This window comes from Urocitellus parryii, chromosome 1 (assembly GCF_045843805.1).
Source record: "Urocitellus parryii isolate mUroPar1 chromosome 1, mUroPar1.hap1, whole genome shotgun sequence".
NCBI classification, from domain to species: Eukaryota; Metazoa; Chordata; class Mammalia; order Rodentia; family Sciuridae; genus Urocitellus; species Urocitellus parryii.
This window is the reverse complement of record NC_135531.1, coordinates 43,517,790-43,541,966: the sequence shown is the minus strand read 5'-3', so window position 1 is coordinate 43,541,966 and position 24,177 is coordinate 43,517,790. Positions and strand designations below refer to the sequence as shown.

Sequence of the window (24,177 nt, the reverse complement as noted above, 5' to 3'; positions counted from 1 at the left end):
TGAAAGAGGAGAAGCAGGATGAGTGTAGGAAGTGTACACTAAGAGTTTGTCTTGGATGTGTTCATTCCCAGTGGAGATTTCCAGCAAGCAGGTGGAAATGCGGATGCGGGGCTCAGTTGGGCAGTGAGGGAGGAGATGGAGATTTGGGGATGATACAGACACAGCTGAAGCGTGGGTGTGCAAGAAGGTCATCATGTGGAGTGAGATGTCCACCCAGGACTGAAACCTGGGGAACTCCCTGGCTCAAGGGCAGGTTAGCCAAAAGCACAAGAGTGACTTGGGAGGAATGGGGAAAGGAAAAGGGAAGGAGTGGGAGGAAGAGTCAGGAAGGAATGGGAAGAAGAAAGTCACATGTGGTACCCATTCCAACAACCATGCAAAGGCCATCCATTCTCTAGACCCCCCTCTGCCCTGCCCAAGTCCTCCAGGAGCTCACAGCACCTACGCTCTGTCATGGCACCTCTTCTTGCATCTGCAGTAGTCTCAAGCCCACCCAGGGTCCTTTGGTCTTCTCTCTACTTGTCATTTCTGTGCTGTGGACATGGGCATGCCCCCTCCTTCCTCCTACTCCCTAGAGACATTTCTCTCAGAATTCTCTCAAGACAGTTCTCTCACTCTAAAACCCATCTCAGAGGTCCTAGCAGGTGCTCAGGGAAGAGGGGAAGGGTGTGTATGGCCCTCCAAGAAGAAACCCTCAAGGTCTTCCACACCACCAAGTCTGCACGCCCCTTCATCTCTCTCTGACCTCAGGGCCTCCTTCATTCCTTCCTTCTTTTTTCTTTCTTTTGTTTTCTCTCTTCTTTCTTCCATTTTCTTTTGTCTTCTCTCTTCCTTCTTTAATTGACACATACAATCCTTAATTTTAGCCTGATGAGACCTATGTTGAACTTCCAACCAACACTACTATAAAATAATAAATTTGTGTTGTTTAATTAAAATTATGGTCATGTGTTACAGCAGCAATAAGACATTACAATGTGACATTTCAATGTCACACTACCCTGTAATGAACAGGATAAGGGAAAGTGGCATATCCATCACCTCAGATCTTTGTGTGTATGTGGGGGGGTGTGTATGAGACACTGAACATACTATTAGGTATTTTGAAATATTCAATTAATTATCATCACCAGTTAACAAAGCCATCTTTATTATAACCAGAGACAGAATAGTACAAGGGGGATCAGAGGCTGGGGTTCCAACCCACCACTTCCTGTTACAGAGCCTTAGCCAAGTCTCCTAGCCTTTTAAGCTCAGTTTCCCCACCTGTAAGTGCATAATCCTGCTGACCCCACAGAGAGGTCATGGGGTTTCTGAATTACACATGCAGTGTCCTTGGCTCAGTGCCTGACACAAGGTAAGTGCTGATAAACGTTAGTTCTTTGTCACCTTAGTAATGAACAGGACAGGGTAACTATGTGAAATATTGCCCTGCTCCAGGGCTTCTCCTGGAAGGATGACTAGATATTCGCCTTACATTGGGGCACTTTTTCATCTGTTCTGGTGACTTTATTCTCTGTCCCCAAATTATCTGCTTTCAACTGCTCACTTCCTATGCCTCCATAAAGATGAGTAGTGCAATTCTCTCTCTACCCAAAAAGGAAAAGATGTTTGGAGAAGCTGCTACACAGAATGAGGACCCCACCCTTAAACCACAGAAAGCCAGCGGGGAATGAAGATGGAGGGAGCCCTTTCTTTTCCTTCTTTTAAGATGGAAGTGCTGAGAGGGAGCATGTTTGGAACTGAGGAAAGGAATGGCCAGAAAGGAAGTTGAACCTGCCAAGGGATGGGGGGCAGAGCTCAGGGAAGGAGCAGGGCCACCTGCCACCTTGAGCTCTTCCCAGGAGTCTGGCCTGAACAGGACAAGAGAGAAAGGCTGGTGGTACATGCCCAGTAAAGTGGGGATGTTGTCATCTGCTGAGAGCAGTGAGGTGAAACTTGGAGGGAACTCAAGGAGCTGGGAGGAGTGTAGAGACACTGCCTTGAGGAATTAAATAGGAAGACCTGAAAGCCCCACCAAATAGTTGCCAGGAAGTGCAAAAGCATGGTAAACCTGGTAAGTCCAGTCATCTGTGGCTCTTTCCCATAACCACTAGACTCCCTGACCTCTGCCATGTTCACATTTTAGACATCTGAGTAGGCAAAACTTTAAAAGACAGGCATAGCATTACATAAAAATGGCATTATGGATTTATTGTCTGACAGGTTAAAATACAAATGCACTTATAATAAAGCAGTTTAAAAGCTACTCCCATTGTCATGGCCATGTTTCCATCCCCAACTTGAAAGTGTACATTTCCACTCCCTGTATTGCGTGAACAGATGATCAGTCGGTGGGAAAGAGCATAGCCAGCCTCCTGAGTACACAGGTTCCATCTTCCTTGTTGCCACAATCTTCCAGAACACTCTGCAAGCCTCTTCTGGTTTGCACATTTTGATTTCTATTTCCAAGTCCAGGCCTTGGGACACATTTCTGGCATCCTACTCCACACATATTAAAGTTGAATAGGACAAGAGAATTCCATTCCTAAACATGAAATTGGTAGAACATAAATCTAACTAGCATGGGAGCCTCTGCTGACTGCAGGTTCTGCCCTCACCTGAGTTCTTCCTGTTGCTGTCTCCCACAGCACAGGCAGCCATCTTGCTCAGGACCCACCCTGCACAGAGCTCAGCACAGAGGGCAAAGGTGGCCTCTGGACACTTCCAACATGAACTGGGGCTGTTTGTGCTGCTGAGAAAACTCTCCCATGGACCCCAGTGTCCAGTGACAGCTGTGGAGGGATTGAGGCCTGCTAGCATACTTTGTCACATTCCACTCTTTTGGATTGTCACAATACGAGTGCAAGACACCAGCATTGTGACACACTTTGATTATAGATAAGCCTTATTGATCATTAACATTTGCATCAAACAATTAATGAAAGCAAAATCAAGTTTACAGCAGTAAACAGATGATTATCAGTGGAAATGGACAAAAGATACCTCAGACATACATCTCTGATGATACTGTAAGTAACTATAGCATTTGGGGGAGTGCAATCATGCAGGATGAGTCATAAGCTATGACTCAGCTATTCACTTTTGGAAACAGCTCCAAGGAGATAGGACAAAGGTCAAAAAAGAAAATTTTGTACAAAGATGTTTGCTGCACTCTCTCTATACTAGGAAGATATTTAAAATAGTCTATCAACTAGCCAGGAGGGCAACACATGCCTGTAATCCCAGCGGCTTGGGAGGCTGAGGCAGGACGATTTCAAGTTCGAGGCCAGCCTCAGCAACTGAGCGAGGCCTTAAGCAACTCAGTGAGACTCTGTCTCTAAATAAAATATAAAAAGGGCTAAGGATGTGGCTCAGTGGTTAAGCGCCTCTGGGTTCAATCCCTGGTACCAATTTAATAATAATAATCCTATCAACTAAGTAAGTCCTTAACAAACCATAATATGAAGGTACAAAGCAGAAGTATGGATGACCCTTCAAAATGCTACAAACTATATTCATGTATGCATTTTATATATGAACTAATAAATGAAAGTAAAGGTAGAATACAATAGATTCAATATATACTTGCACACAGATGAAAATGTATACAGGTGTACATATATCATGCCATGAGTGAATCGGGAATGATGTAAATAATTGGTATTTAAAGTTCTCGGAATTTTTAATATTAAGACCAAGACAAGCTTCAACTTGAGAGAGAGGAAGTGGGGGAAGAGATCTAGAGGTATCTGTGGATGCTTGAGTGACATCCAGGAGAACCCTATGAGTCTCAAAGGCAGAGGCTAGGCAGGACAGGGTTCTCATCCTCGACACTGCCGTCATTTGGGGCCCAACATAGTAGGATGATTACCAGCACTGATGGCTTCTATCCACTAGATGCCAGCAGCACCCTCCTACTCCTGACAATCAAAATTACCTCCAGGAAGTCTAAGAGAGTAGATTGAGAGGCCAAATCACAGTTAAGGACTGGTGAGAATGATAAGCAGACACCAACTCTCCACCTCAGCTGTGGGCAGGAGGCGGGAAGCGATAAGGATTGGGGGAGCCAGAGACTGTGTACCCTTCTAAAGCAGCCAGTCCCTATTCACCTGGAGATCCAGAATGACAAATCCTGACTTTTTTTAAGATTCACAGCTAACTCAAAGTTAAAACATAATGCATCCAGAGCCTCACATGCGTCAGCTACAGCAGGCTTCCACGCACTTTCTGCAAGGGCCAGATGGTGAGCATCACAGGCTCTGCAGGCACAACCGTCTCATTTGCCTTGACAGGGAGAAGCAGCCACAGATGATGAATGGACAATGAGTAAGGCTGGGTTCCAATGAAGCTTTATTTATGTGCACTGAAACTTTAACTTCATATGTTTTCACTTCATGAAACATTCTTTGATTTTGTTTTCAACTGTCTAAAATGCCAGTACCATTATCAGCTGATAGTCCCACCGAAACAAGGCCAGGATTTGGCTCAAGGGCCATGGTTGGAGACGCCCTGGGCAGTAGTGTGCCCGCAGCAGTACCAGCAACTAAAGGCATCCTGGAAAGGAGGACAGGTCAGCCCTGGGTGGCCAGACACCCCAGCACACAGGGAGGAACAGCAGGCCTCAGAGGGGCCTATGCTAGGGCTCCTTTCTCAACTCTTCCCCTCCTGCCTCTTCCAAAAGCCCCACACAGTATCTCCACTTTGCTGCCTCCAGGACCAGAAGGAAGGCTTCATTGTACAAAAGTAAATAAATAAATAACACAGATTGGTTTCTCTGACTTTTCTTGACGTTTTTTTTTTCTATTATTGTAAAAAAGAGGACACCGTTGGGCACCAACCCAATTGTTTTGCAGGGTTTCCAGAGTCCTAGAGAACTCTTTAAAGAGGGATTTTGTCTGTTTTTAATGACTTTGCTAAAACGCAAGTCTCCTTGTTTGTGTCCTCACAATGCCTCTTTGACAGAAAACACAGATGGCCTTTCTCTAATCACAGAAGCAGCCCAGGATTCTAGGAGTGGGGAGACTTGGGGACTTGATCCAGAAGAAGAAGCCACCAGTGGTTTCTGAGCTTGGAGGCCTGGCCCTGAGTCTGCGCTGGAGAGCTGAGTGACTGGCTTCAGTGAGGCCACCTTGGGTCTACCTAGAGCAAAGCAGAGAGCCTCAGCTCCCTACCCCTGGAAGGCAACGAAAGTAAACAGGACAGATGATGGAGGGAGGCTGATGGGAATGGAGAGGAAAGAAAAGAAAAAAGAAAAAAAAACAAGAAAATAAAGAGGAAGAGTTGAAATGATGCTCTGGGAGTAGGGGGAAGAAGCAAAAGACAGGAGGCCAGAAGTGAGAAAAGGGAAGAAGAAATGAGACAGAGGAAGGGCTGGGCGGCATCTGCAAACTACCAAGTCAGCCTCAGTGACTAAGAAGGTGCGGGCAGAAAGCAATATTTTCATCTTGGAATCCAGTCACTGGAGCCATTTAGGATCCTTCTCACTCCCTAGCCATCAAATTATTGAATGTTCAGATTCAAAAGCCTCATCAGGTGCATGCCTGTAAACCCAGTGGCTTGGGAGGCTAAGAAAGGAGGTTCGAAAGTTCAAAGCCAACTTCAGCAATGGCGAGGCACTAAGCAACTCAGTGAGACCCTGTGTCTAAATAAAAGACAAAATAGGGCTGGGATAAGGCTCAGTGGTCGAGTGCCTCTGAGTTCAATCCCCAGTATTTATAAAAAAAAAAAAAAAAAAAAAAAAAAAAAAAAAAAAAGCCTCACCAGATATAAGACAGACAAGATGGTGAGGTTTGAGGCTCTCTACCCCCACACACCTCCCACAGGATCTCACTGAGTTGTTTAGGGCCTTGTTAAATTGCTGAGTCTGACTTTGAACTCACAATCTTCCTGCCTCAGCCTCCTGAGCCACTGGGATTACAGGCGTGCAGGTACCCCTTTTGTTTGGCTTCTTTCTCCTCCCAGGCTTGAAAGCAGGATGAAGGGGTAAGGGGGTGAGCTAGAGGCCAACGGTCTCATGCCCCAATGCCTGCTTCGTGCTTCTCTCACTCACAGGTTTACCAGCAGTCACTGTTCTGAAAACTAGGCCTGAAAAGCCCTGGGACTGGGTCTGCAGCCACCTTAGACCTCATGAGGATTCTCATTTGAACATAATGAGGAGGGAGACAGGGTTGGGAGAGCAGCCACACCTTCCTGTGCCCATGGTAAGAATGCAGCTGAGGACAGTAGCAGGTGACTCCATAGGGACAGGAGGAGATACAGGCACAAACATAAAACCAGCAACAAAACCATGGCTACAAAAATACATGATCCCAGAGGATTTCACTGAGTGGCTACCCTACCCCATTGTGTTCCATTTGAGAGTGTTCCATTGAACACTCTCAGCATCACTCCCAGAGAGGACCTGGAAGGTCAAAGTCCCAACTGTGACTGAATTACAAACCCAGAGGAACTCGGAAGTCACCATATTGGCCCACCAGATTTGAAATGCCGTGCACTAGCAATTAATTTTAGTTACAGGAAAGTAAAGCAATATTTTTGCACCTAAGTTAGAAGCCTGTGAAGTTCATATCTGCAACACAAGTACTAACTTCTAGAAGTCTCTCTGAAAAAATACTATCAGCCTTTCTGGCTGAAAATGCTGGGTTCATGGCCCTTTAGACTGCTCAGTCATTTCCTGGCCATCCCTGTATCCCAGGCTACATGCCCTTTTCCCCCACCATGCAGGCCACAGTCTCAGCAAGGAATCCTGAATCAGCACTTTCACCAAAGGCTGCACTAATTGTCACGAGCTCTGTGCTTCGCTGGAGCAAAGGAGAAGTCCTTGTGATGGAGTTGCATTGCATGTCCCAAGGTCTTGCTCAGCCCCTGCTGGGAAGAGGACTTTCAAGGGTGTGCTCAGTAAGCATTCCTGGGCTCTGAACCAGTGTGAGGGGTCATCATCCCTATACAAAAACCACTCAATGTTGGGTGCCTTTTTACTCCCAGGCATGGGAGCAAGATGGAAGGGCAATAGAAGCTGGGAAATGGCCTGTAGGCTGGGACAGGAATTCTGTTCCTTTGCTCCAGCAAAGGTAAAGAGCTCAGGATATGGTTTGGTGACAGAGTGCTTGCCTAGCAAGTTGAGGCCATGGGTTCAATAAAATAACCAATACAAAAAAAAAAAAAAAAAAAAAAAAAACAGGGTGAAAAGTTCTGGGTGGGATGTTGCTATACACACTTGAAATTTAGCAAGGACTATAAGGAGGCTCAGGCACACCATTAGAAAATTCTACTCCCATTTCTAGGCCTCTGTGTTGAGAAGAGTAAGATATTAGGGCTACGTGGGAAGAATAGAACACAGGTTCCCACCAGACCACCAAGCACCAACCAAAAAAATCTTCTGGCACAGTCCCTCTGGGAACTATAAGGGATAGCCCTATAGCAAAGGCTGTGACCATGACTCAATTCCTAGGGAGACTAGATGTCCACCTAAGAAGTCTTTTGAGTTCAGAACCTGGGTCTTCATTTTTAGTCAATGTGTCAAGGAGTCCTTCAGTGGAGCTTATTACCTGAACAAAAGAAAATAATTTCTTTTCCTCTACAAAGCACTCAGGCCTACCATGTCTCTTCTTCTCCCCAGCAAAAGTTCACACCTGTGCCAGGCAAGCCCAACTATTAGCTCAGGGCAGGGGGAATTTCTTCAATCCAGGCAGAATGCAGAAGGGGCCAAAGAAGCGCTTCTTGCCAAGTCTTGATATCTTCTCTAGGCCAGGTCATCCACACTGAGACTGAGGGTCTCCTACCATGATGGCCTTTAGACTTCTGTCTTGGTTTGGTCTGGAAGTTTTTCATGCACAAGAAATTCTCTGGTTGTTACTGAATTTTTCAAATATGGATTTAATGCTCCTTCCTCATAGAAATAGTCTGGTCCTAAACTTTCACCAGAAGAGAGAAGTTGCTCTTCAACTTCTGAAGAGTTATCTTCTGACATTTCTGAGAGTTGGGATTTTCTGGAAGGAATCTCAGTTAAAAACTGCGAACTCTTTTCTGGAGGACAGTCAGGCCTGTTGGGGGAGGTTACATACTCATTCTTTTCTCCTCCCCAAATGTTTTCCTGGCCCTTTTTAGCTTCTTCTATGGACACCTCTTCCAAAAAATTCTCAAAGTTCACCACCAACTTGTCAATAAGGTCACTGGGAACACAATATGATTTTAGGATGCTATCTTCTGTGTTCACAGAGTCATCAAATTCCTTAAGATTTGGCTTATTCTAGAAAAGAAAAAGGGACATACCCCTCATTGAACTTGGGTCACCAAAGTCCCAACCCCTCAAACAGCATTCCACCTTCCTCCCTGGCTCAGAAGCGATGGCCAACCATGTGAGCTTGGCAAGAGTGAAGCAACAGCTCCTGAGAAACAGCACCTTGTATTCAAAGAAGTCTTCCAGAGAGCTCAAGGCTATTTTCCACACAATGTTCACAAAATCCCAGGCAAGATGGGAGTACCAAATTTAGAACTTTTGGAGATGGAAAAACTATATCCCTGACAGTCCTGCCCAATACCACCAGAAAAATCAAAGGTGGTCTCACTGCAGGGATGTGTCCTTGTCATCTTGTATCCCCAGGATCTCGCCCAGGCCTGATACACAGTAGGCCATTAATCAGTGCTTGCTGAGAGCTGACTTGCAGATTATTCAAAAAGCACTTCAGTCATCAGACCACACTGCCTATGAATTCATTTATTCTCTAGATAACTTTCAATAAGTAGAAAAGTGAAGAGGGTGACTTAAGACTGAAGAGGGAGAAAATAGAAATTCATTTTCACCAAAAATGCCCATGCCACAGAAGAATTCTGAGATGAAATAAGGGCTAATATTTGTAATGCCTGTAACAAGGAAAAACTGGTAATAGTCTTTCCACAATAAAGTTTTAAAGGTTATTATATTTGATGGGGCCTATTCCTACTTAAGCAAGAAATTATACCTTAGAAATTTCATAACAATTTTCAACATAAAAACTTAGAAACAGGAGGGTTTCTACTTAAAGAAAGTATACTAGAAAACTCTAACCCCCAATTACATAAAGTGACTCTAATTTTCTCAGTCTGAGAAAAATGATTTGAGGCAGCCTTTGGATCGCCATGATTGTCACATCCCCTCAGGGTCTCTAGGTGGTCCCTAGATTAATTTGTTCTTGTCTGCTTTTTAAATGACCTCAAATCTTATAGCGAAGCTACCTCCTACTCCTCCCTCTCCTCCCCCTACTTTTTTCTCTTTCTTTACTTCTCTCTCTCTCTCTCTCTCTCTCTCTCTCTCTCTCTCTCTCTTTCATTAGACTATCAAGTCATTGAGGATAGGGTTGGGGTCTTTCTTCAGCACCAAGCTTTACAAGACCAGCCCTATGCTGAGAACACACTGGATCCTTGCTAATAAGTCCTTTCCTCTTGTGCAGAGTACAAGGTCAAAGTCATTCCAGGAAGGCTGATTCCATCTGCCCTACCAGATGTTCCCTGGAACTTTCCAACCTTGAGTTCTCTCTATATGAACCCTAAATAAAAGCCCAGCTCATGACTTCCCCACAGCTCCACTCATCTGGTCACTTCCCACACCAGCCCACAATGACTTCCTGAACAGAAACAGTGGTGTTTGTTTACCTTGCAGTCATTTCCGTGCCACGAGGCTATACTACTTTCAGCAGGGTTGGGGACAATGGGCCAACACAGGTGAGTCAACTTGCTAATGAGAGATAAGAAAAAAGAAAAGAAAAACCAAACAGGAGGTAAGTTCACAAAGTGTCTTACACATGCTGCATGGCTGTGGCAAAACAGTGAGGTTTGCTAAAGAGTACTGCATGCTCCCCACTAACTAACTAAGAGCAAGCTGCTGATCTCCTGGCAGAGATGGGGAAAGTGAATTAGTTTGGGGAGGGAAATTATAAACTATCTATGAAATGTGATGGGAGGAGACCTCTCCCCTTGTAAAGCTGTTCCTTTTTTCCTTTCTCTCCCATCCCTGAGTCTTTACACCTGTACTGATGCTGAAAACTGCACCATCACAGTCACTCCTTTTGAGTTATTCCCTTGGAAAGGCAACACTTTTAAGCTACTACTTTAGTGGATTCCAATTTGCAGCACCATTGCAAATGCAAAAAGAGCTCATTGCAAATGCAAATTATTGGGCTTCACTCCAGAACCCAGAATCTGAAACCCTTGGGGGCAGGGCTCAATTCTGATGGAGGCTAAAAATTGAGAAAAATTAGTCAAGTGTATAATGTACAAACAGTTTGTGGATGATTTGGACACAATCTATGGTTGGTAACTGAGGTTGACATTAGCTTAATTATTAACTAAACACAGCTGCTTGACCTACAAGTGTCCAATGTGGAGAGAGAGATCTACTAAGAAGGACCTTCAGGGAAGCATGAGGCTCACTGTGAGGAGAAACACAAGATCCTGAAGACAGGCTTCCTTCTCCACACTAGACAGGGTAAGAAGGACAAATGTCCCTGCAGCCAGCTCTTCAACACTGTACCACAAGCAAGGGACAAAATTGTAGTGTCATACAACTGGTCAATGTTCAAATCCCAGAAGTACAAAACTCCCTGCTCTGCCTCTTGCCATTGTCGGGGTCCCTCTAGCAACTCTAGTCTCATATGGAAGAGCAGCCGACACTCCCTGCCTCAGAAAGGCCTTAACCTAGTGTGTGGAGCTGTGCAGGTATGAAAGTCCTCCTGATTGGTCACAATTCTTATGAACCACAGAAAGTGACCCTTAATGATCTCAATAAATATCTACCAATATCTTCATGGTGGCCTCTTGTATCATGTGCCCATGATGTCTTCCACCCTTTTCCATCCCTGGGTTTTAAAGTACCTACTATTACGTATAAACTCACGTTGCTTTTTTGAGACCAGAGGCCACAGTCAGGACCGTGAATATAAGAAGTCCTCCTCCAACCAGAGAAGTTATAAGGACAATCTCAAAGACACCTTTGGGAAAAGGAGAAGAAAATTCTTTTGCAAGCCAAGTTCTTCACTTTCTTGACAAAAATCAAAGATTAACTTTTTCTTCTAGTAGCTCATCAACATTTCTTATTAGTTTTCTTTCAAATAAATTCAATTTCTTTCTACTTAAAAAAAAAAAAAACCTGAGATTCATGGTTCCCCACCTAGCTGTCTCCTCCCTGCTAATGTGACAGATGTTATGACACTGTATTTGATAGACATGGAGCTTACCAAAGCCATCATCCAACTTCATTCACTAAACAAATATTTACTGAGCCTCTGTCATTTACCAAACACCATTGTGAGTAATAAAACAAACACAATAAGCAAGAAATAGAAGATGCCTCCTCTCAGGGAGTCTATGTTCCCATACCTGGATTAAGACAATAAATAACAAGACTGATTCAGATAAAACAGAGTAATAGAGTAACTAGGATAAGGTGGAAAGCAGGATAGAAACATCAGATAGGGTGACCAAGGAAGAAGCCACATGTGAGCTGACCTTAACAATGAGAGGGACCTGCCATGCGAAAGTATAGAGAAACGCATTCCTGGGAGGAACAAAAGCTTTGAAGCAGGAGCAAATCAGAGAACACAGAAGCAGAAGTGACAGAAAGTGAAATCAGCAAGGGACAGATGATGAGGGACCCTGAAAGCCATGGGGAGGAGTTTGGATTTCATTTAAAATAGAAGGGCAGGAGCTGGGGCTGGGGCTCAGTAGTAGAGTGCTTGCCTAGCATGCATGAGGCACTGGGTTTAATCCTCAGCACCACATAAAAATAAAATAAATATATTGTTTCCACCTAAAACTAAAAAAATAAATATTTTTAAAAAATACAAGAGCAGGAGCTGGTGGGTTTTAAGCAGGGACTGTAAACCTGGGAACCATGGCTGCTATGTAGAGAATAGATTGTAGAGGGTCAAAGATGGAAGTGGGGTGCTTTATAATCCACAGACTAAGGAACTTCTAGGCTTCAAGACAGAATCTTGCCTTCAGTTTGAACCTTGGAGAAAATTCCATGAGCAGATACAATTTTGTGCCTAGTGTTTTGAAAATACAACATGGGTTTTTAAATGCTCTTATGCAGCAAGATGAAGAAGAGTTCCAAGAAGGTAAAGTTAGTCCATGAAACAGAACATGTTTTCTTTGTAAAGACACATGCTACATTTTCCAGAGTCCTATTTTATCTTCTAAGAATGTAAACAACAAGAGACTTCCAAAAAAACTTCAAGCAGACAATTTTTAGCTTACACAAATTATTGCAAAACTTTGTAAGATTCCTCATTTTTAATCTAAAAGATTGTTCATTCCTTAAAGTTTTAATATGTACTTAAAAATCTAATCTATGTCACTCAAGGACTTGGTGAAATTAACAGTTCCTTCTTCTCCTTCATCTCCCTCCTTACTTTGTCTCCTCCCTGTCCCTCTTGAACATCTGCATTAATAAGCCATCACATGAAGATACATTATTTGTTATATTTGTTAAATTCTTCTTCTCTATTTTAGATGTAAAATCTGGTAAGGTGAGCAAATTATATACTTTCTTGCTCAAAAAATTTCACAAAGGCTAAAGTTAAATTCTTTCTTGTGAGTCAGTGGTTCTTAATCAACCAAGGTTTTCTCTCCAAAGCCCTACTGTGAAGTAACTTCTCACGTTCAGAAACTGATGACCATGACCTTGAGGACAGGCATAGGAGCAGGTATGATGCTCAGATTGAAGTTGGTATTAAATTTATCACTTCTCCTAGAGGTGATCAGGGCTGCCATGGGAAGGAACAAGATAACCAGTCTTTCTAAATTCAACTCTCAATTTGCCTGCCCCCCACCTCTCTCTTGACCTATATGCCTGCCAAGAAGGCAAATGAACCAGAGAACAGATGGTTCTTCTCACTTAGGTACTGTCCTTTCATCTGACTTCCCTTCCCTTTGGGAAATACTACTTCTAAATAACCTACCATAAATGCCAAGAAGGATACTCACTGAGGGATGATGTCCTGAAGTTTATCTCCGTCCCATTTTTCCCCCCAGCTCTGGTGCTGGCCATGACACGAACAGTATAAGAGGTCTTTCGTGTCAGAGATTCCAGGTCATATTGCTGGACGCTGGAGCTGACTGTCTTGGCTAAAGGAAAAATACAGAAATCAAGTACCACTGTCAAGTGGACTGAACATTTCATTTTAGTAGCACCAAAATAAGAGCATTGGAACCCATACTTCCATCACTTATTCCAACCCCTATCCATGACCTGCTTAAAATCAGCCTGTCAACATGGACCAAAGACCTAAATATAAGAGCTAAAACTATAAAAACTCTTAGAAAACAACATAAGGTAAATCTTCATGACCTTGAATTTCACAATGCTTTCTCAAATATGATGCCAAAAGTACAAGCAACAAAAGAAAAAATAGATTAAACATAACTTCATTAAAGTTAAAAGGTCTTGTTCATCAAAAGACATACCAAAAGAATAAAAGACAACTCACAAAACTGGAGAAAATATTTGCAAATCATTTGTTTAATAAGAAGTTTATATCCGCAACTATAAAAAATTTTTGTAACAGCAACAAATCGACAACAAGATTAAAGATAGATTTCTCTGAAGAAGATATACAAATGGCAGACAACTACATGAACAGACTGTAACAGTAGAGATTAGAGAAATGTAAATAAGTGAGAAACCACTTCATACCCACTATGATAGCCATAATAGTTTTGGTTTTTGTTTTTTTTTTAATGATAAGTAAGAAGCGTTGGCAAGGATGCAGAGAAACTGAAACCCTATACATTTCTGGTGGGAATGTAATCACTGTGAAATATGGTGTGGTGGGGGCTGGGGCTCGGGCTGGGGCTGTGGCTTAGCAGTAGAGTGCTCACCTAGCACATGCAAGGCACTGGGTTCGATACTCAGCACCATATTAAAAACATAAATAAATAAAATAAAGGTATTATGTCCAACTACAACTAAAAAAATATTTAAAAAATAATTTGGTGGTGTCTCAATAAGCTAAAGCACCATTCAGCAGTTCCATTCTGAGGTATACACCCAAAAGAACTGAAAGCAAAAACCCAGATATTTGCACATCAATATTCATAGAAGCATTATTCATAGGATCTATAGGTCAAACAACCCAAAGCCTCATCAAACAATGAATGTGTAAACAAAACATCAAATAACCATACAATGAAATATTATTCCATCATAAAAAGGCCCTAAGGACTCATTAATGCTATAACATAGAAGAAGTTTGAAAGCCGCATATTGTATGACTTTATTTATTTATTTATTTTTATTTTTCAACATTTTGCAGTACTTAGGATTGAACCCAGGGCATTGTGCATGCTTGGCAACCACACCCCAGCCCTAATTATATTTATATGAGATGTTCCTTAACAGGCAATACATAGAAACATAAAGCAGCTTGGTGAATTCCAGAGGCTATAAGAAGTAGGGGATAGGATATGACTGATTAAAGGATACAGAGTTTCTATTTGAAAGAGAATAGAAAAGTTCTGGAAATAGGGGTGATGGTTTCATAATATTGCAAATATTATTAATGCTAATAAATTGTACAACTTGTTTAAAAGGTTAAATTTTATGTTATGTGTATTATACCTTATCCTAGACAGGAATCTAAGCATATCCCAAAATTTAAGATATCAGGAGATACTGTAGACTCAAGAAAAAAGCACAGCATAGTGGTGGGCAGTAGAAGTAGTGGTAAAGAACCTTGAAAGTAAGTGCCATCAAAACAGGGGATGTCCCTCTGACATGTGCTTTTTTTTTTTTTTCCTTTTTGCTCGTGAGTTATAATCATATATAACAGTGGGATTCATTGTTGCCTATTTATACATACACACAATATAACAATATAACTTGATCCAATTCATTCTCCAGTCTCTCCCTTATCCTCCCTTCCTCCCATCCCTGGTCTCCTTCCTCTATTCTACTGGTCCTATGCCATTCTTTAAGCCAGGCACACCTCTCCCAGGAATAAATGATCAGGGGGTAAAATCACTCAAAGCCTGTTCAAGATAATTATATCAAATTTCTGCCATTCCTATAGGCCTCTTAGGTAATCATTTCACTCTTATTTAACCTCCAAACTCAAGAGGGACCCAGTTTTCAGCAAAGCTCAAAGGAGCTAAGTGATTCATGCAAGGTTGCTGGTTACAACCATAGGAGCTACCCCTCCAAGTCTATCCACATCATCTATCTGAGGAGTTATGTTTCTTCAACTTGGTCATGAGCATACTTACAGAATTCTTTTCCACCTTCAGCTTGGTAAAATATGGTGTAGTTGCTGATAAATCCTCTTCTCTCACTCTTGGGAATCTCTTCCCATGTAATTGTAACTGTGTTCACACCAATATTTTCTGCCTTGATTACAGGACCCCTCTCTGGAGCTTGAGAGGACAGAAAGATAAATGACCAAATGGAAACACATCCCAGCAGAACCTTTCCCCACAGAGGTCTTGTCCCTACTCAAACCAAAACCACAGTCCTTGAAGTGGAGAATGGAGGTTGAGGAGGGAACTGATGAGTCACCCTATTTGGAAGGATTGTTTTCTACAATCATGCATCTTAAATAATAAGAAAAGTTGCATCAAAGACCAGAGGGAAAAATACTTTATTTATATACCCCTAGCTCCAATGAGGCACCCAGTTCTTTCATTTATATGTGGTAAGTGTAGCTATTTTCAAGTAGTTGAACACTGCCTCCACGGGCTACCTTTGCATATATAGCAGGAGTTATTTTCTAACGCTGAATCTGGAATATGTTAACTTCCACAGAGGTAAAAATAAATCTGATCAATTTGCCACTAAAGCACTTATTACATTAAAAAAATTAAGGGGAATGAAAGGAAGGTAGGGGAATGGGAATAGGAAAGATAGTACAATGAATCAGACATTACTATTCTAAATGTGTATATGATTATACAATCAGAAGAATGAGATGTTATACTCCATATAGGTATAATATGTGAAAATACATTCTACTATCATGTATAACTAGTGAGAAAAAATTGAAAAATAATTTTAACATGTTTAACTTGTGATGAACTCTATAGGGTCCCCGAGTTGGTCTTCATTATTATTTCTAGTTGCAGCTCCATTTGCACTAAATTTTTTGGTGACTTTGGGAAAGTTGTTTCACCTCTCTGAGTCTCAGTTTTCCACTTTTGAAGTGAGAGAATTGAACTTGATGATCTTCAATGTCTACCCCACCTATAAAATCTAGTGACTCTATAACCTGACCCCAATATATCCAACACAGAGATGGCTACAAGATGGAAGTCCTGCACAATTGGATCTTCAGGCAACCATGAATGAGCTATAGACATTCACATCATTCTCTGAATATTGGACAGTCCCCATGGTTTCCCTTCACCCACAGGGCCTTGTTCATACATACCACATTCTTTAGCATACACCTGGATGGAATATGGTTCTCCCACTCGGTCTTGGAACAGTGGATACACAGAGATGTTATAGAGGTGAAAAGGTTTTAATTTATCTATATCCAAAAAAAGGAAAGAAAGGGAAAAAAAACTAAGCTAATTGTAGAGTATGGCAGAGTAGAAGGGATGCTTAATGTCTAAGACCATAACTTAGAAGATATTTCAATGTTCCAACGGAAGATACTTCATTTCTCTACAATTTCCTTGATGATCTCTAATATCCATTTTTGTTCTAAGAATTTCTAATTAATTCTTAGAATTAAACGCTGTACCACTCTGATAAAATTACAAAACCATCCAAGTAAGATATACAGTCCCTTCTCCATTACTGATTTTATCATATGATTTGGTGCAGTGCAGAATAAAATTTAATCCTTTTGGCAATAGCACATCATCCTGGAGAACTGAGATACCATGAATTCTGGCTCCTCTGCCTGCCTGCATCCCTACATGAGTATAATTTTTTTTTTTTTTGGTACTAGGGTTTGAACCCAGGGTCATTTAACCACTGAGTCACATCCCCAGTACCCCCTTTTAAATTTTTTCATCTTGAGACAGGGTCTTACTAAATTGCTTAAGGCCTCCCTAAGTTGCTGAGGCTGGCTTTGAACTTGTGATCCTCCTGTCCCAGCTTCCCAGGCTGCTAGGATTCAGGCATGCACCACCACACCTGATTAGTATAATTTTTAGTATAGGTGCCATTACTAATGAAGGCCACTAAGCATTCAGAAATGGCTAGAGTGATAAGCTAAAGCCTCACTTATACATCTTGCATAGGGCAGGGACTTTCTTGAAAATCAGCAATTCCCTATATCAGTCACCTGAGAAAGGGACCTTAACCAGGTCCTTAACCAGGCAGCCAAAACAGAAGGGAGTGTCCTAAGTAGGACAGATAGTATCCAAACTGTGGTGTTATCCCCAAGATGATCAAGATATCTGGGTGTTAGGATAGTGTTTTCATCTGTGCCTGGATACAGGGAAAGGCTCCATGTTCTGAGACCCACAGGTTTCTGTGCCAGCAATACTTGGGAAATGCCAAACAGTGTGACACTTCAGTAAGCTTGCACAAGCTTGTCAAATGCTACTAACTACATTTACAGTTTTGAAGCCAAAGTTAAAAATTTAAAAGCTGATTAAAATGAAACCAAATCCTGCACAGAGGGAACTTGAAGGTTTGGCACCAGCTACCTTGTGGAATTGTCCAGTTCCTGGCCTCAGACACAGATTCCCAGGAGATGTCAGAGGGCTCCGAGTCCAAATCTGGGAACCACTCAACCATCCATGTGTCCACCACTGGATCGGAGCTTTGCCATTCCACCACCAGCAGGTCCTGGGCAAAGTAGGTCTGCATGGCCTCAATGCACTGAAATGCTGAAAGACGACACAAAAACTGCTTCACCACTGCTTGACCCAACGCCCCAACCACTTGGCATCCAATTATTGCCCAAATTGTGAAAGAAGGTCAAAGTTCAGGACTTCCACTACAGCCTCCCCAGATGGTGCTATTTCTGTATTCTTTTTCTTTATCCAATACCTTTGATGACTAAATACCTTCTGATCTGCTTTTATCCCCCCTAAATTGACCTGTTTCTCAAATAGATCTCAATAGAGAGTTATTATCTAAAGAGATCAACCTTCCATAGATGTTTCTGCAAGTTAAAAGAAAAGCAAACCTGAGACAAAGAATGGATCTCTTAGGTGGTGTGTATATTTTAGAGTCTTGTTCTTGTAAGCCACAGTTTATGGGTCCTTTTCCCAAACTGGACCTTTATGAGATATTCCAGCTGTTAGTCCTAAAAGTAAGGCCAGGTAATTTGTTTACCTGTAATGGTAGCTTTGAGAAAGGACAGCTAAGGTATAAAGAACATGTGAAACTGAAGTAGGGGCCATGGAACAGCAAGAAGCACAGAGCCTAGGTATCAAGTCACCAAGTTCCAGAGCTCCTGCTGTTTCCTCCCTGACTCCTCCTGCTCAGGGCTTGAAGCATTCTCAGCTACTCCAGGCTGAAGCTCATTGCTGAAGCATTGGAAATCTTATCTTTTAGACCCTCTCAGATTCATTCTTATTGTTTGTGTGTTTTGCTTGATTGGGATAATTCTGAAATATATACTCTAGAGTCACCCTGCAGGATTTGGAGGGACCATCTTCCTCAGGACTTTTATTTCAGATTGCACCCACCGATTATGGGTTGCATGTGTCCTTATAAGAAAAGAGGAATCTGGACCCAGAAAAAGAGACACAGGAGGCAGGATACAGGCAGAGATTGGAGTTACTGGAGTCAGTGGAGATTCCATAAGCTGAGAAATACCTGGTGCTACTGGAAGCTGGAAGATGGGAGGAAGGATCCTCCCCTGAAAAGTTTGGAGGAAGCATGGCTCAGCTAACACCTTTAGACTTCTAGCCACCAGAACTATGAGACAATAAGTTTCTCTTGTTTTAAGGCTCATGGTTTGTGGTATCTTGTGACAGCAGTCACGGGACACTGAAAAGCACCCTTGGCCCAGTCTTCTCCCCTCCCTGGCCTGTTTCCCTTGTTTGCAATTCTGATCTTTCCAGAGATATTTTTCTTAATAAATGATTTGCCCACAGATCCTGACCTGAAAATGAGCGAGCACTGGTTGAAAAAACCACACTCCTTCTGCTCACCAACCCAAGAGTTATGAGAAATAGGAGGAGCCAGGTCTAAAGTGTCCAGTGTGCTAACAAGATTGAGGAGATCATGAGAGGCAGGGAAAGAGTTCCAAGAAGCCACGTGGCAATTATAAAAGAGGAAAGGCCTTGCCTTACTGGGGGATTTTCAAAAAGAATTTTCCAAATCATTCTACTGAATATAGACTAATTGCTGGTCCTTCCATCATTCAACAAGAACTTTTTGAGCAATTATTCTAAATCCAACACATTTTCCACAGTGGTAGGAAACACAGCTCCTCCCTAGGAAAGGGGGAAAGCGCTTGACTACAAACACCATTGATTTCTTAATGAAGACAAACACACTGGATCCAACACATTCTCAGTTACTGTTTCCCCTTTGCCAGCTCTCATGGCCCAACCTGATCTCTACTCCAGCATAGTTCCCTTCTCCTTCTCAGGTCCCTCACCACACAGTGGCTGTGCTTTTTCACACCCTGCCTCAGAACACTGTTCAACTGCCTGCTGGCTGAAGTCTCATAAAAACTCCCATGTTTAGGCAGAAGGAGCCTGAAGATTTATCTATTCCAATCTTATTCTAAAGATGAGAACATGGGTACCCACAGAGGTAAGCAACCAGCCCAGCATCACACAGCATCTGTGACCAGAATTAACACCACGTTCAAGACTCTAGATAAAGTATATTGTACCATTTTGGTTCATCTAGACTTGGGCTGGAATCTCATCTGAGAGTCCATGGACAAGTTACTAAACTTTCCTGGATATCTGCATCATCTTGAAAGTGGATCTAACAGCATCTATATCATGGGTCATTTCAAAGTTAAAATGAGGTAATAGAAGGGATCTCAGCATAATGCCTGACACATACAAGTGGACAATATGTAACAATTATACTTTAAAAAAATTATAACAATTCTCCAGTTATCTCTACTTTATTAAATAAAATTCTGAAGACCATTACTTTTTCTTTGTTCTTTCTTTCTTTCTTTCTTTTCTTTTTTTTTTTTTTTTTGGTACTAGGGATTGAATCTTCTTTCTTTAATTTTTAAAAGGAATACAAGCATTTTTAATTTTTATTCAAATAATAAATAATGCCTCCCCCCATATATTCTTTTTTTATTTGTTCTTTTTAGCTATATATGAAAGTAGAGTGTATTTTGGCGTATTATAAATACATGACCAGCCCTTTTTATTTATTGCTTATTTTGACACAAAGTCTCACCAACTTGCTCAGGGCCTTGCCACAGTACTTTCTTATATGTCTAGTACAGGAGTCTGTAAGCTTCTTCTGTAAAGAACCAGAAAATAAATATTTTAAGCTTTGCAGGCTACATGGTCTCTATCACAACTACTTTGCCACTGTTGCACAAAAGAAGACATAAACAATATGAAAAACAAACAGGTGTGGTGGTGTTTCAATAAAACTTGACAAAAACAGGTGTCAGACCAGGTTTGGACACAAGTCGGCCAACACCTCTATTCGAGGACCATTATAATCGATGTTTCTAACATAAAGATAGAGAAAACCTACGTGAATTTAGCATAATTTTAGCTAAAGTATATTTTATAGCATTTTTAAATTGATAATTCATGTCTAATAGAAATTCAATTAACCAGAATTTTTCATGACAATAATAATTAACTCTAAGACAAAGATTTTCACATACAGAATCTCATTTAATCTTCACAACAGTTCTATTAAGTTTGTGTTATTATGTAACAGCTCCATTTTACAAGGAGCCTAGATCTAGAGAGATGGGGTAACTTGCCCAAGGTTCATGGTATCGTGTGCAAGTGCACAGATTTGAACTCAGAGCTTGTTGGGCTGTAGGGCCTTTGTCACTATTCCTCACTCTGGGGCCATACTAGGGAACTGAGATTACTATTTATCAAAATGCATACAAACAAAGCATGCATATTCCAAGGACAAAATGCATTTCTCAGAAACTTCATCATGAGAATACCAGACAGGTAGGAACTAGAAAGTCAGGAAGCAAGGACCACAGGGAATGCCTTTAAATACTAAAATAATATCAAGATTTTGCTCAAAACACAAAATACAAATTTCCAGGAGTTCTAAAATGATGGGGGAAATGGGTTAAGTTTAAGAAGAAAAGGCACAGGAGTCTAAAGCTGGTTAGATAAATGCCTGAGCCAGTCTGGGGCAAACAAACAGAGAGAGTGGCAAGTGGGAGAGAACATTCTCTAACAATGGTGCTGACAAATCCCCACTGAGAGCGTTCTCTATGCTAACTGCTTTGGGCTTCTATAGGAATTGAAATTAGATTTTTAAAAAGAAAAAGGAAAGAAGAAAAGGAAGAAAGGAAAAAGAAAGGGAAAACAGAAATTCTACCCATTGGACATGTATCTTATTGAAGGAGTAAATGAGAAAATATATGGAATGAAGGATAGTACTAGTTTAATAGAGAAAAATAAATCAGAGGAAAGGAAATCTATTGCTTGCAATTCTTCAATAAGAATCAAAAAGACATTTTAATCCAAAACAGGATGTAAAATATAAGTTTTCCTGGAAGCAGTAAGATCTTCAAAGCTTCTTAATCAAGTATAAGGTGCCACTGACTAGCAAGTATGCACATTAGAATTTGTCCTAACTTGGGAGTCAAATGGAAGGGTAAAAAAGGAAGAAAACTAGAAAGTGAGCATTCAGACCCAACAGCTGGGGACTGGTCAAGCCCACCTGCAGGAGATCAAGGGAGGCTTTGATCACTGAGGATCGTGATCAAATATGACCATTGCAAGTGGCTCAATCCAGCTTTCATCTGCTTGGACCAGGACAAACATGAGCTGTATGGAGAGCACCTAAGCTTTATTGTCTTTGTCCAACATTTATGAAGTCTCTAATTTGTAACACAGACTTTGTTCCAAAGAAACCATATTTCAGGGGACTCATTACCTACCAGCAGATTTATTCTCCACCAAAACCTAAAAAGTCCCCACTCCCTTGTCATTTTGACTCAAGAGAAGCAACTACCCTTGAGAGGACAGGACGTGCTATGGGCAGTTGGATGGGACCAGGCACCCACAAAAGAAGTTCACACTCTACTTACGTGGCTCATTAACAGCTGGAATCCTCAGGGTGGCCGCTGGAGAATTCCCAAGAGAATTATAAGAAGTCACAGACACCCAGTAGGTCTCACCTCCCAGGTACAGCTCACACTGCTGGGTGGTGGTATTAATTATCTGTGTGAGGTTAGTGTTGTTTTCTGGAAAGTATGATAGGATGTAGCCAAATGTTTTCTCCAGGACTGGGGCTCCTCTTGCTTTCTAAAGCCAAAGGAAACACAACTTATTGCCAATACCAGAAAGAAAAAAGGCATTGAGACAGTGAGAAGTGGTGAATAGAGGTTGGGGGTAATGTTAGCTCTGAGATGCTGACCTACAATCAGGGAATTATCCTTCAGTGATGAATACATACCCTACTGCAGTGATATTAACCTTCAAGTACCAAAAGAAGGGATTTGCTAAAAGGCATCTTGGTACCTTTCAGCCTTTAGCATAAGCCCAATTTCATGAGACTAAATGAGGAGAATGCCCAAATCAGTGTAAGCAACACACCTCCAAGTCTTTCCCTCCATCCCACAAGGCAGTGGCCCTGAGCAATCTCAAGTCTGATCTGGCCCTGACTAACTTCTTCCTGGAATCCTGGAGGGCTAGAGAATACCTGTGCCTTTGTCTTTCATCTCCATACCTCCTACCCCTGAGGATACAGCAGGCGTCCCTAGACCAGGCACCCTAGCCAAGCATCCAGCTGAGGACTAAGACATTCTGGTCTGCCCTACCAGTCCCAGACCCTTGGTCAAAAGCCAATATGAGAGGGTGGAGGGGCTACAAGCCAAACTTCCAATTTTCAGCCTTGAATCTGGACCTACTAACCAGATGTTTTGCCTAGTAGTCACCATACTGAGTATTTCCCAGGATTTATAGGGATTCCCAGTGTTTTTGTTCTCTCTTGCTGATTACAAACACAGATGGAGAAGAATGACTGGGTGTATAGTCAGTCAGGGCTTTAGAAGTCACTTTGGCCCATTGCCTTCCTTATTCAGGAATTTCCTTTACACAGACCACAGCACAAAAGACCAGATAAAACACTATTAATGACTAATATGCTTTTCTCTCTCGAGAAAACCTGTTCTCTTTTTAAAACAACAGCTTTGAGATAAAAATCATATTCTATAAAATTCACTCTTCGAAAGTGTATCAGTCCATGGTTTTCAGGATATTCACAGACTCATGCAACCATTAGCACTATCTAATATTAGTACTTTTTTTTTTTTTAAACCAACTCAAATTCTTAGAAAAAGCTCTCCTGTCCAGGCAAAAGAAAAGCCAGTCCCCAGGCAAGGGGAAGTAGGAGGAGGGCATTGAAGCTGTCTTGCCTGCTTCACAGGCTGGCTTACTTGATCCTTTCCCACCCCTGCGTAGTTAAGACCATATGTGGGTGTGTGTCATTGTTTATCTCCCTAAAAATTAATTGTTGAGAGTGTCATCTGTTTCCACTCTTGATAAAAGAAATCCCGGCGTCTGGGATTGATTCTCAAAGATTTCCCAATCCTGTCTGCTGCCTCCACAACCTGAGGGTGTCCCCTAGGGTGTGAAAGGAGAGGGACAAAGGCAGGGGGTATTCCAACCCTGAATAATTGGAATTGAGATGTCACTTGGCTAATCAGAGTGATTTCTCCATTTTCAAAAGGATTTAAACTTGTCTGAACTTCAGCAAGTAGAGGATTATTTAATGAGCATTATCTTCAGAATTTTGGAGACATCTAAAGAGACATCTTCTTCTCCTATCTTTTCTCTCCTACTTCCCATGAAGTTTTTCCCTCTCTGTCCATTTTCTTTCCTACTTATTACCTCTCCCCCTCCTTTTCTGTCCTCTTCTACTTCCTTCTCTTATTTCCTCTTCCTTTCTCCTTGTTCCTCACTCCCAGGCCTCCATCCTATATAGGAACACATGGCCCCTCTTCTATCTTTGCACCCCCATATCCTGGTTCTTAAAGGGACACATGTGCCAGACATGTTGGCAATGACCTCAGGACACTGAGCTGACCCCTGTCAGTGTTCCTCTTGGGTGTGTAGGGAGAGTCT

General features: G+C 41.8%; 1 protein-coding gene across 1 annotated transcript in view; it reads right to left on the bottom strand.

The window, feature by feature from the left end:
• Positions 1 to 7,774: 7,774 nt before the first annotated feature.
• Il31ra (interleukin 31 receptor A) overlaps positions 7,775 to 24,177 on the bottom strand; it is a 42,054-nt gene continuing 25,651 nt past the window's right edge. Inside the window, exons 7-14 of the mRNA XM_026385963.2 lie at positions 22,140 to 22,356; positions 17,611 to 17,793; positions 16,377 to 16,478; positions 15,220 to 15,366; positions 12,943 to 13,083; positions 10,853 to 10,946; positions 9,613 to 9,694; positions 7,775 to 8,230 (exon numbers count right to left, since the gene is read on the bottom strand). Coding sequence (XP_026241748.2) covers positions 7,775 to 8,230; positions 9,613 to 9,694; positions 10,853 to 10,946; positions 12,943 to 13,083; positions 15,220 to 15,366; positions 16,377 to 16,478; positions 17,611 to 17,793; positions 22,140 to 22,356 — 1,422 coding nt within the window. The remainder of the gene's footprint in view (positions 8,231 to 9,612; positions 9,695 to 10,852; positions 10,947 to 12,942; positions 13,084 to 15,219; positions 15,367 to 16,376; positions 16,479 to 17,610; positions 17,794 to 22,139; positions 22,357 to 24,177) is intronic.